The following is a 17,052-nucleotide window of genomic DNA, read 5'->3' as shown; positions in this document are numbered from 1 at the left end:
TGTTTCACAGAATAGTTATAAAATGACATGGTTTCACGTATCTACTAATTCTACGTCATTTAAACCTGCAGTGTTTCTAATGCTGGCAGGGCATCCTCGGGTTGCATGAACACTGCATAGAAGTCTACGGGAAATGATTGTGTAGGTCTGTGAGCTCAGTAAAAAGATTTTTAAAGACATTTTTCATTGAATAAAATGTGGAGTCTATGAAGATGTTCAATATGTTCAACTTGAATATGATCTAACGATGTACACAAGCTTGAATAACAAGTTTTAATTCTTAAATTTAAAGATGAAACAATTGTGAAAATAGTCACAAATATGGAGGCTGATATTTGCACAGATGCAACGGCAGCTGTAAACTTACAGTTTGCTTTGCACTCACTGCATTTTCTGTTTCATGATTATAAATGTAACAATTTACACATAAAGTTCTTTGATCTTTTTACTCAGGACATTTTAATGCAGCACAGAACAACCACCGTATCACACAGCTGCTGTCAAATGTTACAAACAAGGAGGCAAAAAGACGTAGGAGAGTTAAAGATTTTTTTAATTATTTAGTACAAGAAAACAAACACAACAGATGCACACAAAGAGCGTGATCTACTACAAATTTCCGACAGAATACAGTTTCAAGTAAGATCATAGCCACATATACTGCAGCTGCTCGGCCTGCTCAGTAACATCTGGAGCAACATGAGGAGTTCTCTGTGAAATGTCCTGTCAGGGCTGTGGGAGTGGCTGAATAGAGATCGTTGGCGAAGTGGGCATGACAGAAGGTAAATCACACCACCTACCACTGCTTCTTACTCTGACCTGTACCGCTCTTGTCCACTATGTACAACATGGAACTTTAATACTGAAAACGAGCTACAAAATGAGTCACATTACAGTATTTGCGAAAATTCAAATAAAGCTTTATCCTAGATCGGGAAGCAAAGTTTGACTTTCTGGTACCTTCTAGTACCAGAAGCTGTTTTTAATGGAGTGCAATTAAAAGGAAGAAAACACACACACACGTGTTTAAACACCAATAAAAAGTATGAGCAGACAGAGGTGACAACACAGTTACTGTCCTGAATTTAAGAAACAGGTTTAACTTTGTTATTTATTTATGTGAAAATGTTTCACCTCATTTTATTTTTACTTGTTTACATTTTTCAACTTGTTTGCCATCTTCCATATTTATATTGGAATTAAGTGTGTAATAAAGAAATTTCCTCAGCATTAATAAAGTCTTTTTATTTCTTTATTGCACTGTGCTGATTACATGACACGACTGTGGTATCCTATAGAAGGGCGCTCGAAAAGCACAAAAACATTATGATGGAGTTTTCAGCGTATTAACTGTTTGTCGTCCATGTTGGCAAGAATTGATTGGCATTCGTCAGCGATTGAGTACCGACATGTATGCTGTGTGTAAATATGACTTATCACCACTAACCTTCAGAGAGTGACAAAATGTACCTGGATATAATAGTCACAGTTATCTAATAACCAAAATATAAGGGACACTTATGTTACAGCATGTAGTAGCACTCTATGATAAAAAAAATCCATATTGTGTAATTTTTTGAATGTTCAGCTGTTACTGGTGTAAAACACGAACAAGCAGAATAGGAAGCGATATTCTTCGAAATCTAAACGAAAGCTGGCAGGTGCAAAAGACAGAAAGGTCTCTTTCAGTGAAGTCAACACGACGTGACTTGGAAACCAGGAAAACCACGGGAAAGGAAACCATTTACTTCAGTTACGCTGCTGTGACATAGAAGCAGCTTCTGTCATTCCAAACGTCTGCGTAGGCTTGACCTCCAGAGACCTTTCTGGATGTGACATCGAGCACATTTTAATTAGCGCGACTGAAACAATGTTGTTGAGACCCCAGACAGGACTATGACACTCCTGAAGCAAGAGTTTCACTGTTAATGATGGCTTATTTATGAATGAAGAGAAAGTCAGAGTTTTAGAGTAAACTAAAATAAATCACTGGTTTCCTGAGTGAAGGGAAATAAACACCTTATGTCCCTTTGATTTTAAGACGTTGTTCAGTATTGACTCTCTTTAAACACACTGACTGTAAGAGATGAATAATATCCTTTCATCAGAGGAGGTAGCCACTCAAACACAGTATGCCTGAATCTCCCTTACGGGCCACTGCTGAGGTGACCAGATGTGCGCTGTGTAGGGTGGCCGACTCTGGACGGAGAACAAGACGATCGAATGTTTGACACTGGGCAATAAATTCAATACTTTCAACAATGAACGAACATGTACGATCTAGGAAACAACCTGTTGTAAGGAGGTTCATTTAAAAACAAAGTGGCGCATGCATATTTCCTGTATATGCATGCAGTCACGTCTGACGCTGTCTGTCACCTGTGCTACCTCGCATGCAGGGATGACCCTCACTAAGGCAGGGCCAACACTGTCAGTGAACCCACTCTGTGACACTTCTTATGCAATCAAAGAAACGTTGTTTTCAGTCTGTGTTAGACTGTACGGACAGCAGTTGGTGAAGAACACAACTGAAACAGTCGTCTAGCTTTAGCACTTTACCTGCTAAAACTCCTAATATGGTCTGTGACTCTACTTTCCTTCCACAGGCACGTCCTCAGAAAGGAGGGAAAGGTAAGCATGCTGGCCCTGCACTTGCCCAATGTAGCTTTGGACCTCACTATGGAAGAGCAGCTCAATGACAAAATGAAACTGGGACTGCTGGGAGTCACTGGAAACAACAGCGAGCCATAAGCTTTCTGCCCGACAGGTGCAGACGTGGTTAATGTTGCTGAAAGTGTGGATCTGAAACAATATAGCAATCTTAGTCTAAAGCTAAAAGATGTATTTTCCTAAATGTAAACAAACTGTGGCAGAAAACTGAAACTCATAATCCAGAAATAGCTTTTAGAGTCCAGACTCACCACTCAACAGCACAAACAAGCCTGTGGTGTTTCAGGAGACACGCCCACAGGCACTTATTTTGAAGCACTACCTTAATTTCACTGGGAAAAAAATCATTACACAAACCTGATGTAAATCAAAACATTTAAAATCCTGCCTAAAAGTGAATTTTTAAAAATTCATCTGGAAGATGTACCTGCACCACCACAGCTGCTATCTGCGGACTTCTCTTATAGATGAGATTTGCTGTCTCTGAGCCGCGTTTAAAGGCAAGCTTATGTAAAAAACAGTCTGTATGTTAAAATACAAAAAAAGATTTGAGCAAGGAAGCGATCATTTGTCTGATGAAATCAATAACAGCTGTTAATGCAACAACAAACCTAAAATGTCTTGGTTTTCTGCAGTGCTCTGTCCAGCGAGACTGTCTTCATGTTTTTATTTTCACAAACTCCCGCCTGTGTCGGATCAGCCACAAGACCCGAGCGGTGTACCCCTCCTCTGTAACCTTGGGACAGCTTGTAACTTTCATTTAATTTAAGCATCAACACAATAAGAAAATGCAGTTCCAATGATAAAATAGACTGTCACTGGGAGTAATTGCCAAAGATGAAAACATACCAAACCAGAGATTGTGTTCAGGAAAAGAAAGAAAACTGGAAGTGCTGCAGAGAAGCTTGTTTCTTTCTCACATGTAAACTAAATTTGGCTCAGGCGTCTCTGGTCCGTTTCCCCTCACAAATCAAAGGTAACATGTAACTCACCTTAAACTATCTCAATCTTTCTTTTTCTCGCACTCCTTTTAAAGTCTGGTTACTCTTCATTATACGGCTTCCATCCCAGTCTCTTTCTCTTTCCATCTCAGCTTCTCCCATCATCATTTTCTCTCCTGTCCTAGATGAATCATGTCTTACAAAAGCACCACCAGCTGCTAGCTGTCCCTGCTGTCCCAGCTGGGGTTGGACAGCCCGTGGGAACTGTTTACTATCCAGCAAATCTTTGTATTGGATCTCGGGCCTAATCATCCTCAGACAGGCCGTCCTGGTAGCATTGTCGAGACCCGGCTGGAGCTCGTATCCAAGAATCTTTACTACTCCGCTCTGAAAGGGTCGGATATTTTTGTCTCGTATCCGGTACGCTTCTACGGGCTTTCCACCATCCTTCAGACAAACCCGGCCCAGGATTTCCCGCCGCATCCTGAGAAGAGCTACTTCTTGCTCCATCTGGGCACGACCAAACTTGTCGATATCCTCCCAGAACGTGCGGTTGAAGGCTTTGTATAGGTACCAATCTAAGGCGTTCCACTGGCGTAGCTTCTCCCGCTGATGATCCGTTAGCGACAGATTGGGCAACATCTTGCCTTGTGAGCGTCCAGCTCTAGCACCGACGCCAGCTGCTACGGCAGCTTTGCCGACCCAGCTTCCGCTCATTACGCTGTTGCTGCTGGGCTTTTGCTGCCGAGCGTTAAGGCTAAATGAGACTACAGCATCCAGTGGCCAGCAGAGGGCATGTCTCAGCAGGATCATAGACTGGTCAAAGTACTCGGACACAAGAATCAGTCTGAATGTCTGGCGGATCATGGCCTCACCATGCTGAGCTAATTCCACTGAGAAATTAGCATTATTGTCCATGCCAAAATCAAACCACAGCAGGTTGCGGGCATAGTGGTTGTTGCGAAGACGAGGGTCATAGTATTTATTTGGGTCGTCGACAAAGTCGCCCAGCCCTTTTGCCTTCCGAAAGGCAGGAGCTACTTCTTTGTAATAAGCAAAAGAGGACTCCGCCAGCGCGACAGGATCCCTGATGATAGAAAAGTAGAATGTGTCTGCAGGCATCACTTTCTCCACCTGGAAGACAAAAATTGAAACAGTTACAAATAACGATACTACTGCAGTAGCATCACGTATTGTCTCTGACATCAGCAACGGTTCAACTATCCATTGTTTTAATTATGAAACCAACAGAAGCTCCTCTGATGTCATTCTACCGCTGAGCATGCTCAATCTGGACAGAGGGTTTGGCTTGCTGACACGGGTATTTACAGGTATTTACACTAGCAGTCTGGTGATTAGCCAGAATGACAAATAGTGCTAATGCACAGCCCGGCAGAGTTAGGCTAACCAATCCCACTGGGACCTTCTAGTGCTGGTTGAAGGGTTCAGTTTCCTAAGAGTCTGAAGGTTTGGATGGGCTGGCAGTCCTCCTACAGTCATACAGGCGGTTAGGTTAAGTCAGACTAAGCATGGAGTTTAGTGTCTGTAGTGTTTTTAGTCCAATTTGAGCAAATTTCTAAATGAACATCACTTTAGCCCACAAAACGACCTCTGTGTATTATTTTTGTGTATTTTGTTCATTAGTTGTTGTTGATTATCTTCTGCCAATTTTTATTATATGGCTGAGGCTACTGATGTCACATCTGTATATGAGTTTGTACACTTTCATTTTCTATATATAAACTATAAAATGAGTCTCTTTAAGATGTCCAGCCATGTTGGAAATTTGAACAGTGGAGGATTATACAGATGGCTGTATGATTATCAAACCATTTTCAGTCATTACTGTCAGCCTTCTATTTTACCCACCATTCTCTTCGTGTGAACGACTTACCTCTGGCTTATTAAACCTCATGTGATTGCCCATGATGTGAAACTCCGTGGCTCGGGGACCTCGATAACCTTTGACTCTGTGAGCATTGAAGGGTAGTGGGTACCCCAGCTGGTAGCCCAGTGGAAGGGCAAAGCGAAGGTTGCGTTCCTCTCCAAAGCGGTACAGCATGTTGAGCACTGTGCTGCTTGCTGTCTTGTGTGTCTTGAGGAACATGATGTGAGTGTGGGGCTGACAGGAGCCCAGAGACGGCCCCTGGGCATCAGGGGATGAAAAGATGGAGTGAGCAGCTGGTTGGGCACTGCTGTTGGACGAGTGGGAAGAGAGGAGCAAACTGTAAATAATTATTGTTCAGGACATCTCTGGGATTTTACCACAACTCAAATCTACTCACCATATGATAGTATTGACATTTCTACAATCAATGCAAATCAATTCTTGGTCTTACTTGTACTACAAAATCAGTAGGTTTTCACCCCACATCAGAAATCATGTTTAAACCAAACAGCTTAGCAGCATCACACTGTCTCAACCGATAGAACTGATGTGGCTGTTCACAGGAAATGTAAAAGAAAGGCAAGGCAAGTTTATTTGTATAGCACAATTCAACAACAAGGTGATTCAAGAAAGGACAACAAACAGAAACAGTTCAGTTGCTGAGTACACTTTGAACCTAACTCCTTACTTCATGCAAAGTTAAAATGTCTTAAAGAAGTATAAACGTATGAGCTTTGAATTTATTAGTTGCTGTGAACTGATTTTATAACTGAGTTTTATTCCTGTCTGGATGGTTTCCTTCTAAGCAGATGTTACATAAACACAGACACATCACAGCCAAAATGTTCAAAGCTATACTGTGGTAGCACGGGGATTTCATTTCACACAGGCACAAATACTCCAAGAAAGCAGCAGCAATCATTTCTTCATCATTAATAGCAAACTGAATGAGAAGCATGTGATTGGGTAGCATTTGTCCTGCAGCTGTGGCTTAATGGTTGGGTAATAGTGGGACAGCAAGGACAACAGTATTTCACAACATTCAGGGCCCTGTTCTGTGGAACCAGGGTTCAGGAGACAGACAGTATCTCTACTTTGAAGACTAGGCTTACAGATACAGCCACTTTAAAAACGGCTGTCTCATCCCTGACAGGACCGTGGGTGGGCGCGTGACGGATTTCTGACCAATTGCCAGCTGATGGGTGGCTGTAATGATATCCTCACCTGGAAGATGCAACCATGGGTGGTAACGTCCCAAAAGCAGCATTTAGGAAAACCGGTGGTAATATCTTGTGTATCCACCAGGGGGCGCAGTGTGGAGGCTTGTTATCCTCCTGAGACCCAGTAATTCATTTTTGTGCACTGTAGTACACATTTAGTTTTTGCTTGTAGCTCTTATAGTCTACTTGCCACTCTTCTAAGTCCTGATGTTTCTTAGAGAGGACAACAGTACCTTTAAAATGATATCACATGTGTGGGGGTGTGGCCTTGCCAATTGTCTTTTACCCACCTTTTCAAAATGGTTGGCATGCCTACCAGCATATTTTATGGAAGAAAGAAAGGTAAACTTGATATTTACATTTAAAATGTTTTTTAATTTTCAAAAATAAACATCTAGTAAATAATTTGAGGGGTTTTTAAGAATTAAGCTTATTGAGTTTCACAGAGAACATGACTAATCTATTAATGTGTACTCTAGTGCACGTCGGGACTTTGTACTTATATTTATTTCACTTTTTCCTAGTAGACAACTCTTTGACAAAGGCAGAGAGAATTCTCAACAGAATAATTGAGCGAGATTCAAACATAGATTCTTCAGAAGATGAGAGTCATGTGAGCCAGATAGGAGAGGGTGAGAACCCAGGAGGAGCCACACAAAGATTATCGAGATGCAGTGGCAGATGTGATAGAGAAAAACACAGGGCCACCTGAAATCTGTCGTCCTATCTGGTCCAAAACCAACATGTAGGAGAATCTGGAATTTTTGCTTTGAGTTAAAAATAAAATATGGGTAAAATGCAGGAATGATTTCCAGTATAGTAAAAAATAAGAGTCGCATTTATAGCTGAATCCATGACACCTGATTGTTTCTACACGATCACGTCTTTGCTGAAAGTTGTCAATGATCTCAATGTGCAAAAAGAACTCCCAGTATCTGGAGTTCAAGCTCCTCTTGGCTGAGAAACCAGGGACAAACATGTGAACAAGACCTGAATAATACCAGTAATGAAGAGTTCTCTCCAAAAATCAAGAAAAGGAGGCCCCAATCAGATGAGAGTGTAGCAAAATATGGTTCCCTCCACTTGCCTGAGATGGTTAACAGTCCAAAGCATTTCAGTTGTAGAATGGTTGGGTGCAACAGTAAAACATATGTGAGATGTGGGAAGTGCCAAATGTTGCTTTGTGTCTCCAAATAAAAAAATCACAGTACTTCCTCAGATATCATAAATGAATTGATTTTTGTGAAATAGAAAGCCCAGTGCAATCACTTGTTCCTGAACCAATGGCTTACAGCTAGTGAAGTGTCAGTGACTTCTAAGTTGATCCCTGATCTACATTTTTATTATTATATTGTTATATAAATAAGTTTTAATATCCTGCTTACAAAAATTTCAGTGGAGCATTTAATTTTCTTAAATAGCTCTTGAATGTTGTTAGTTTCACATTCGTGATCAATGAACTCCCCTTGTGCACTGTAGTGCACATGTTGTAAAATTTAAATAAAATTAGTTAAAAAAAAATTTGTTTTTGTAATGTATTTATTTTACCATCCCAACACTTGATTTATCTGAAAAAAATCAAAATCAAAATATTTTTTTCCCCTGGGTCTCACCATGTACATGTGAAACTCGAAATATTAGAATATAGTGCAAAAAAATTTTCAGTAATTCTACTTAAAAGGTGAAACTAATGTAGACTCATTACATGCACAGCGAGATATTTCAAGACTTTACTTGTTATAATTATGATGATCATGGCTTACACTTATGAAAACCCTGGATAGTATAATCATACATATGTACTCAGTACTTGTCTCGGGCCCCTTTTGCATGAATTACTGCCTCAGTGCGGCGTGGCACGTCAGCAGTGACGTGTTATAGAAGACCAGGATGCTTCAATAGCAGCCTTCGGCTCTTCTGCATTGTTTGGTCTCATGTGTCTCATCTTTCTCTTGGCAAAGCCCGTTCAGGTCACGTGAGTTTGCTGGCCAATCAAGCACAATTATCCCATGGTCATTGAACAAGGTTTTACTAAACCGTCATGACTTTGTTTCTGAGAGTGTCTCATGACAATGACGTAAGCCCGTGCGACGTCCGTGGCAGCAACAGATGTTTGCAGATCAATAATGGACGACCATGCAGCGTTTAAAGCGTGAAAGTAATCACATTACTTTGAGTTTGATTCTGTAAAAAGTGACAAAAACATCAGCGTTTGCTGCACACTCTGCGCGGAAAGAAAACTTCTTTCTACACCGAAACATTAAACTTCAACTCTGAGCGAGCAGCGAGCACGCTGCCACGGGAATGTGACGTTCACAGAGAAACCCCCGGATCCTCCCACTGACAGGACCACTGTGGGCAAACCTCCACCTGTCCCACTCCTGCTAAACAGGTGACAATAGATTTAAGAGCTGCTGAGTCTTTGATTTTATTTATTTTCTGCTGTGTTTTACTCGCATCTATTTGAAAGAGTGAAAACACAAAACATTATTTTATTTTATGTGCTGGAATATGCAGAAAATAGATTTAAATGTTAAACATTCTTCCAGTCAGAGAATGTCGCATATTATTTAATTTTTGCTTCATGCATGAAGTTAAAAGATTAAAACTAACAAAACAAGTTTTTCATTTGATTACATTTTATATGATGGATTATGCAGAAAAAGTAGAACTGGGCTGAAAGGTCTGTTGCTCTATTACATATTCAGGTTGTTTATCATGGTTTTAAAATGTAACTAAGTAACTAATTACTTTTGAAAATAAGTAATCAGTAAAGTAACAGGATTGCTTTCTTGGAAAAGTAATCAGTAATTAGTAACTAATTACTTTTTCAAATAACTTGACCAACACTGCTCGCCATTCTTCCTCCAGACTTTAGGACCTTGGTTTCCAAATGAGATGCAAAATTTGCTCCCACCAGAAACTGGACTTTGTGCCACAGATTAACAGAGCAGTTCTTTTATTCTTTAGCCAGGTGATTCTGTTTGTTGTTCAGGATCAGCTTGACATGAGGAATAGAGCATTTGAAGCTCAACTCCAGGATCCGTCTGTGTGTTGCACTAACTCCAGCCTCAGTCACTCCTTGTGAAGGTCTCTCACACTGTTGAACGGCCTTTTCCTAACAATCCTGTCCAGGCTGAGGTCATCCCTGCTGCTTGTGCACCGTTTTCTTCCACAGAACTTTCTATTAATGTGCTTTGATGCAGCACTTTGAGAACATCCAACCTCTTTTGCAATTACCTTTTGAGGTGTTCCCTCTTTATGGAGGCTGTAGTGATGGTTTTCTGCACAACTGTCAGGTCAGTAGTCTTCCCCATGAACCAGACTGAGAGACCATTTAAAGGCTCTTTGCAGGTGTTTTGGATTAATTAGCTGATGAGAGCGTGACACTTTGAACCTACGATATTGAACTTTTTCAAAATATTCAAATTTGCTGAGCTTTTGAATTTGAAGTTTTCATAAGCTGTAAGCCATAATCATCAAAATTATAACAAATAAAGGCTTGAAATATTTCGCTTTGCATGTAATGAACCCAGAGCAGCATCTAGCGGTTTGGCTTTTATTTTACTATTACTGTATTATAGTATATATATTGCTATATGCAATACTGTTGAGCATAAATTTGCCTATGTAGAGCTTACAGAGAGGGGGTTTTCAACCACTGCAAATGTACTCCCATGCTGTAGTCCTCCACAATACCAACTGCATGTTGCTCGACATGGATGATGCTGTATGTTAGTTAATGCCAACTGGTTGACAAGTCAACAGGTACTAGCGCGATAATAGTTGACCAGGAATGAGACAAGTACAAAGACATTACACACTCGTTTATGCTGAGTTAGTATGAAACGTAGAGAGAGCTGTTTATGACCACAAACCAGTGATCTCTGTTTCACTTTCGGTCTGTACAACTTCACTTTTCTTCACAGATGGACGAAAAAAGGACATCCAATGGTTGTACCAGCTCTACCACATATTTGTGACACTGTTACCATGTGACAAAAACCCACTCTATAGGAACACGGGCAGCCCACAGTTGTCCATGAACTGCCAACATAATTTCCTCATAATAGAGAGAAAGAAAACTAAATCTGACGCAAAAATGTAAAAATCCAATGCAGTTCAAATTGAAAAAGCAAAACCATACCTCTTGTTGAAGATGATTCCCAGCAGCTGGGTGGCAAAAGCAATGGCCACAAAGAATAGCAGCGCTTTCCACATCCAAACTGGACCCAGCCGACCACAAACCAGCGATCGCAACATCCTGTGAGGAGGAGAGAAGGATGGATGAATGGAATGATGCACATAGTTGTGAGCCCAAAGCAGTCAGTGGAAGAGGAAGATACAGAAAAAGAAGGGGAAAAGTGTGTGGAAAGAGAGTAATACGGATGGATGGATGGATGGATGGTAGTCGGACGATTGGATGGATGGATGGATGGATGGATGGATGGATGGATGGATGGATGGATGGATGGATGGTAGTCGGACGATTGGATAGATGGATAGATGGATGGATGGATGGATGGATGGATGGATGGATGGATGGATGGTAGTCGGACGATTGGATGGATGGATGGTAGTCGGACGATTGGATGGATGGATGGATGGATGGATGGATGGATGGATGGATGGATGGATGGTAGTCAGACGATTGGATGGATGGATGGATGGATGGATGGATGGATGGATGGATGGATGGATGGATGGATGGATGGTAGTCGGACGATTGGATGGATGGATGGTAGTCGGACGATTGGATGGATGGATGGATGGATGGATGGATGGATGGATGGATGGATGGATGGTAGTCAGACGATTGGATGGATGGATGGATAGATGGATGGATGGATGGATGGATGGATGGATGGATGGTAGTCGGACGATTGGATGGATGGATGGTAGTCGGACGATTGGATGGATGGATGGATGGATGGATGGATGGATGGATGGATGGATGGATGGTAGTCAGACGATTGGATGGATGGATGGATGGATGGATGGATGGATGGATGGATGGATGGTAGTCGGACAATTGGATGGATGGATGGATGGATGGATGGATGGATGGATGGATGGATGGATGGATGGAAGAATCAAACACAGTAAGATAATGTCATTAAAGTGACAGGATAGGGTTTGAAGAGGAGAAAAGGCATGAAGAGACGGGGACAGCTGGATGAGTCATAAAACAAAAATGACTGAAGTATCTTCGGGAAGGAAACCAGTCTGAAAATAGATCTTGTATTCCTTAGATTCCTTAGATACTGATGTCCGGTTCATTCTTATAACAGAAGATGAATAAACTCAAAGCATACTTTTAACCAAAATTTAAATACTAATCAGTTAAAGGTTCAAGTTAATTTTACATAGCACCATGGACTTTTCCTTGGCTAGGAAAGGCTACCACTCGCCATTGAACAGAGTTTTTTATAATGTGGCACAAACAAGGCATGAATGTGATTGGTTTGAAAAAGTTGGGGAGGGGTCACAGTTTAAACCTGGCCTCCCTACTGGTCTTTGTTCTGGTGTCTGGCTCATGTTTCCCCTTACACTTTGTGCAGGGGGCTTGTCTCTGTAATGAGAAGAAAGACGACTCCTCTCTACTTTACCATGGCAACCGCCTCTCTTCTCGAGTCAGTCCACTGGAGAGTGAAACTCTTGACACCTTGAAATTTTTGTACCGTGCTGCACCATCTCCAATGAATTCATTCCCCAAAAATTCCTAAGGGGGGACGGGGGGGTCCTCCCTGTTTATGCTGTGTTTTAGTTAGTATCCGTGTACCAGTCTGCCTCTGATACCAGTGTCTTGATTTTTCCTGTGGGTTTATATGTATGGGTGTGGCATTCTCTTACAACACTCTATTCTATGATACATATTTGTGTAGTAATGTTAGAACAAATTATGAGGTAATTGTGAAACCTAAAATAATGGGGTGTATATGTAATAAAGATTTTTAAAAATGTGTTCAAATGTGTATCTGTTCATTGTAAACATGTATGTATTAATGTCTGTAACTGTAACTTTAACCTCAGCCAAACGTCTCCGAAAACGTCGGAGCGCTTTTGCAAATATGTGGTGTCTTGATAAACCGAGCAGATATTTGAAGTTTACACAGCTACAGTATCGCCTGAAAATGTGTTAAAGGTTTATTTTGTGACCCAGAAATAATAAGAGTAATATTAAAACTAAGTAGCTGCTGCCATTGTTGGAAACTGGAATTGGCTGAGTTGTGCTATGAATTCTGGGAAAGGTTGGTCCACGAAGGATACACCCATCCTTCAAATCTGGGGAGAAGGAGGACACATTTTTCTGAGTCTTCGAATTTAGACATTTGTCACGTCACTGTAACGTAATCGGCCAACAAATGTGGCCTGCGAAGGATGCAGCCCCTGAATTTGTACACAGCTACGATACTGGACACAGCTTCTTCTTCTTCTTCGGGGTTTAACGGCAGCTGGCATCCTTGAACATGCAGTGCTGCCATCTTCTGTTTCAGTCCGTTATTACACTCTTAAATCCTGCTACTTATTCCTGCGTCTTTTGGGATCTTACAAAGCTTCAAATGACGCGTCGACTATTAAATCAGTCGTCGACGATTTTGATAGTCGACGTAATCGTGACTGGTCGACTAATCGTGGCAGCCCTAATGTCTATTGATGTCTATGGTGTTTCCATAGTTGGCACTACTAATTATTAAAAGGGTTTGCCCATCTTAAACAGTAAGTGTGACAATACTTTCCATTATCAAGCATTTAAATAAAAACCCAACACCACTAGAAAAGGGATAAAAATATACATCAATAAAAGTCTTTTTTTTAACATATTCATGCATATGTAACAAGTTCTATGTAAAAGAGCCTGTAGTGAGCTGTCAAATGAAATAGTACTTTCAGACAGTCTGTTTTTCAGTGACATTGATTGCTGTCACACAATCACACTGGAACAGATCAATGTAACAGGATTTGTGATAGATGTGTGTTCATTGGTTTGGAATCACACACAGGTGTCATCAGAGCGTGAACACAACTGGCATGGTCTTTTTGTGTTTGATAACAAAGGAACACTCACAGGAAGTGGCTGTTATGTCATACAATTGCACGTATATTAAACCTAATTTAACCTAATGCATTTTAGTAAAATGCTTATTGGTAATAAGCTGCTACATATTGCCAAAACAACCTTGCAACTCTGTTGAAAGGAAGCGTATTTCCTCACTTTTGGTTTTTATCATACTGATAAAGAGCTGATACACTTATCAAAGCCTCCCCCGGGTCTTTAAAGCTGAGAGGGGCTCAGTGTAAAGACCATAACATATGATTCACATCAATTCAATTTTATTTTTATAGCACCAAATCACAACAACTGTCCCCTCAAGGCGCTTTATATTGTAAGGTAGACACTACTAAAACAATCATATGATACCTATGAGCAAGCACTGTGCTGGCGACAGTGGGAAGGAAAAACTCCCTTTAACAGGAAGAAACCTCCGGCAGAACCAGGCTCATATTCATATCTATCCAACTTAACAGTGATGCCTCGTTCCATCCAGCTGGGCGAACAGAAAAAGAAAGAGACCATTCGCACTATTACAGCAATATTGTTTTCAGAGGATAAAGGCAACTTTGTCGACTTTGCCACATTAGCTTTGTACTGTTAATACGTGCATAGAATTTATGCTTCTATTACAATTTTGTAAAAACATCTTTATTAACTTTATTTTTTTTATTTAACCCTAAAAAATTAATTTAAAAAAACCTCTACAGTTAAAAATGTCTTATACTGATGTATATTACTATTTCAATCGACCCAGTTACGTTACTGGCTAATGGGACACTGGAAAAGTTTGGGGAAAAACTTCTTCAGTGGACTTGGAGACGTTGATGACTAGAATAATCTTCTGACACTCTCCTAATATGTGATGGACTAGTTCTCTATGATTATTTGACATTTAAACCCAGACGGATTCATAACATTGCAGTCAGGCACGTTACAGTGTGGTATGTCATATGACAGCTGAAATCACACTTCCTCTAAATAGATTTGTGCATTTCACTGTTCACTTTGATCAGATCTGATCACACTGCCTCTCCGTCTGATTGTCACTTCTGCAGACCAATGTGAGATTAATATTAGGGCAGCAGCCACCACCCTGTTCACCACATATTACAAGTCTGAAATGCCCAAGCGGAGTTGGAGGGAGAGGCTGTATATATGTATATGGTTCCCGAACTTGTGACCATGTTAAGACTTGGCGTGTGAAGAATCCCTACACCCACACCTTCGCCCATGTCTGCAAAATCGCAGCCTAGCGCCGCCCATTGTACACCACAGTCTCTCCATCCTAATAACCCCGTTATGGTTTTGCTATCAGCATCTTGTTCTGTGCCCACTTGTTCCATTCTCACATCTATTGCTAGCTATTTCAAGTTACCTGGCTCTCCGTCTGAAAATCATAGCTGTGTCCCCAGGCCGGTATCGGTGACGCTGTTATTGTGCAGCTGCAGAGAGCTCGGAGCATCTCGGAGGCTTCAGCTGCGGCAGATCCACTGCTCGGGCCGTGGACCCGGATCAGCCCCGCGGAGGGACACGGGCCGGAATACGTCCCTGTTGGGCTGAAAGCCCGTCTAGTTCCGAGGACGTAAAACGAAATTTTCTTTCTTCCAGCTGTAAACCTTCCTGCCTATTGTGCTGATAATGAGAATACAGTAGAGTCAAGAAAAGAACAGAGGATGTGGCGTACTTCCGGGAAACATCAAAATAAAAGCATTCATGTGTCTGGACCGTGAACAAGCCGTGAAGGGTATTAGCGTTAGTCGACGTGGGTGCCGAGCAGTGGGTCGGGGGGTCTGGGTCCGTTCATAAAACTCACTGTACCCCGTCCGATGAACTATACACATACTCAGTCTACAGGTTTGAATTTGACATGTCGCCTGTAAAAGTGGCTCCGCGTTGTATCCGGCTGCTCTTGCTGTCGCACACCGTGCTTTTATTAAGTGCGTTATTCCGCTTCGGTTTAATTTATTGATGTCAGCTTGGCGAAGGGGGTTCGCCATATGTGACGTCACACGGTGACGCTGTTAGAAAGGCATCCGCAGAAAAAGAAAGATTCGTTCCCATCGCTTTTCCTTGACCTCCAGGGAAACAAATCCAAGTCCAGGAAAGGTGGTAAGAGAACTGATAAGGAGTTAGGAAAATGCTCTGAAAATCCGAAAGACCCTGCGCTTGTCTCGTTATCAGTGTGATGCCGGATATCCGCCATATTTAAACTACTAAGTGCACGTTCTACTCCTTTAATCGAATCTCGGCAGTATTTGGACCTTTATTACAAAGGTTGGAAATTTGACGAAAACGGAAAAATTAGGCCAGATTTACTAACGCAAGGGGGAGTAAAAATACATGGCCTTGTGACATGTATTTGTAAAGAGGAGAATATTTAAATGAGTCACTACAAAATCTGTGCCACACAGTTTATTGCAAATTGCATAATATCTAAAGCCCCAAAAATCATGTCTTATGCCTGCTGCTGTTGTGATAGCTACATCTTTTTGTTTGTTTGTTGCTTAAAGACAGGAGATAGATGGTGATGTGGATGTTGCAAAGCTGTGCCAAAACCATGTCTCAGTAAAACTTTGCACTCAAGCTTATAGGCGAGCCCCGCGTATTGCTCTTCAATAATTCTGGGATTTTCATGTAAAACTACAAAAACAACCACAACTCAGATTCTCTTTCTCAGCAGTGTGCACACAATACATCTTATTTTCTCGTATTAACCTGCTGTGATCTAGTGGAACTCCTTTCCTCCACGGTTAGGATTTGTGTGACTGCAGTACATCCATCCATCAAAAGTTTATCAAAAGAAGTAAAAGTTTATGATGTCCCTAAAAGGACCCATCTCATCTTCAAGAACTCATTGTACTGTATCTCCTCTTTAGAGTACTTTGCTCTAAGACTGCTGGCTTACTTGTGGTTCCCAGGTAGACGTAGTAATGGGAGGCAGAGCCTGCTCTTCTGTAGAAGCCTGTTTCTGCTGGCACTTAACTGTACAATCGAATGTGCCTTAAAGCAACTGTTTATGTGGTTTGGTGATTGAATTGAATAAAGTCTGCAATGTGACAAAGAGCATTACCAATAATGCAAACTAACTGTACAGAACCTCAGACAGACTGTTATCAGTAAATATATATCAGAATTTTTATCTTCTAAATCTGCCTTCTTAATAGGAGACCGCGACTCAACTAAAAGTCGGTGCTTTGTTATTGGACTTCTGTGCTAATCACAGTTTGGCCATAACGAACACCCTGTTCGAACATAAGAGTGTCCATAAGTGCACGT

At 41.3% G+C, this 17,052-nt stretch overlaps 1 protein-coding gene across 1 annotated transcript; it reads right to left on the bottom strand.

Annotated features, from left to right (window-relative positions):
* Window positions 1-535: 535 nt before the first annotated feature.
* Window positions 536-15,722, bottom strand: gal3st4 (galactose-3-O-sulfotransferase 4). Its single transcript, XM_085451883.1, has 4 exons — window positions 15,152-15,722; window positions 10,867-10,983; window positions 5,506-5,806; window positions 536-4,745 (listed from the first exon to the last, which is right to left on the bottom strand). Exons 1-4 carry the CDS (start codon window positions 15,172-15,174, stop codon window positions 3,669-3,671), a joined length of 1,518 nt encoding a protein of 505 aa, XP_085308009.1. The 5' UTR covers window positions 15,175-15,722; the 3' UTR covers window positions 536-3,668.
* Window positions 15,723-17,052: the final 1,330 nt, after the last annotated feature.

The sequence above is a fragment of the Copadichromis virginalis genome, linkage group LG3 (assembly GCF_057382275.1).
Source record: "Copadichromis virginalis isolate Kocher_CV1m ecotype Utaka linkage group LG3, C_Virginalis_male_GT1.1, whole genome shotgun sequence".
NCBI lineage: Eukaryota > Metazoa > Chordata > Actinopteri > Cichliformes > Cichlidae > Copadichromis > Copadichromis virginalis.
This window is presented reverse-complemented; position numbering and strand designations above follow the sequence as displayed.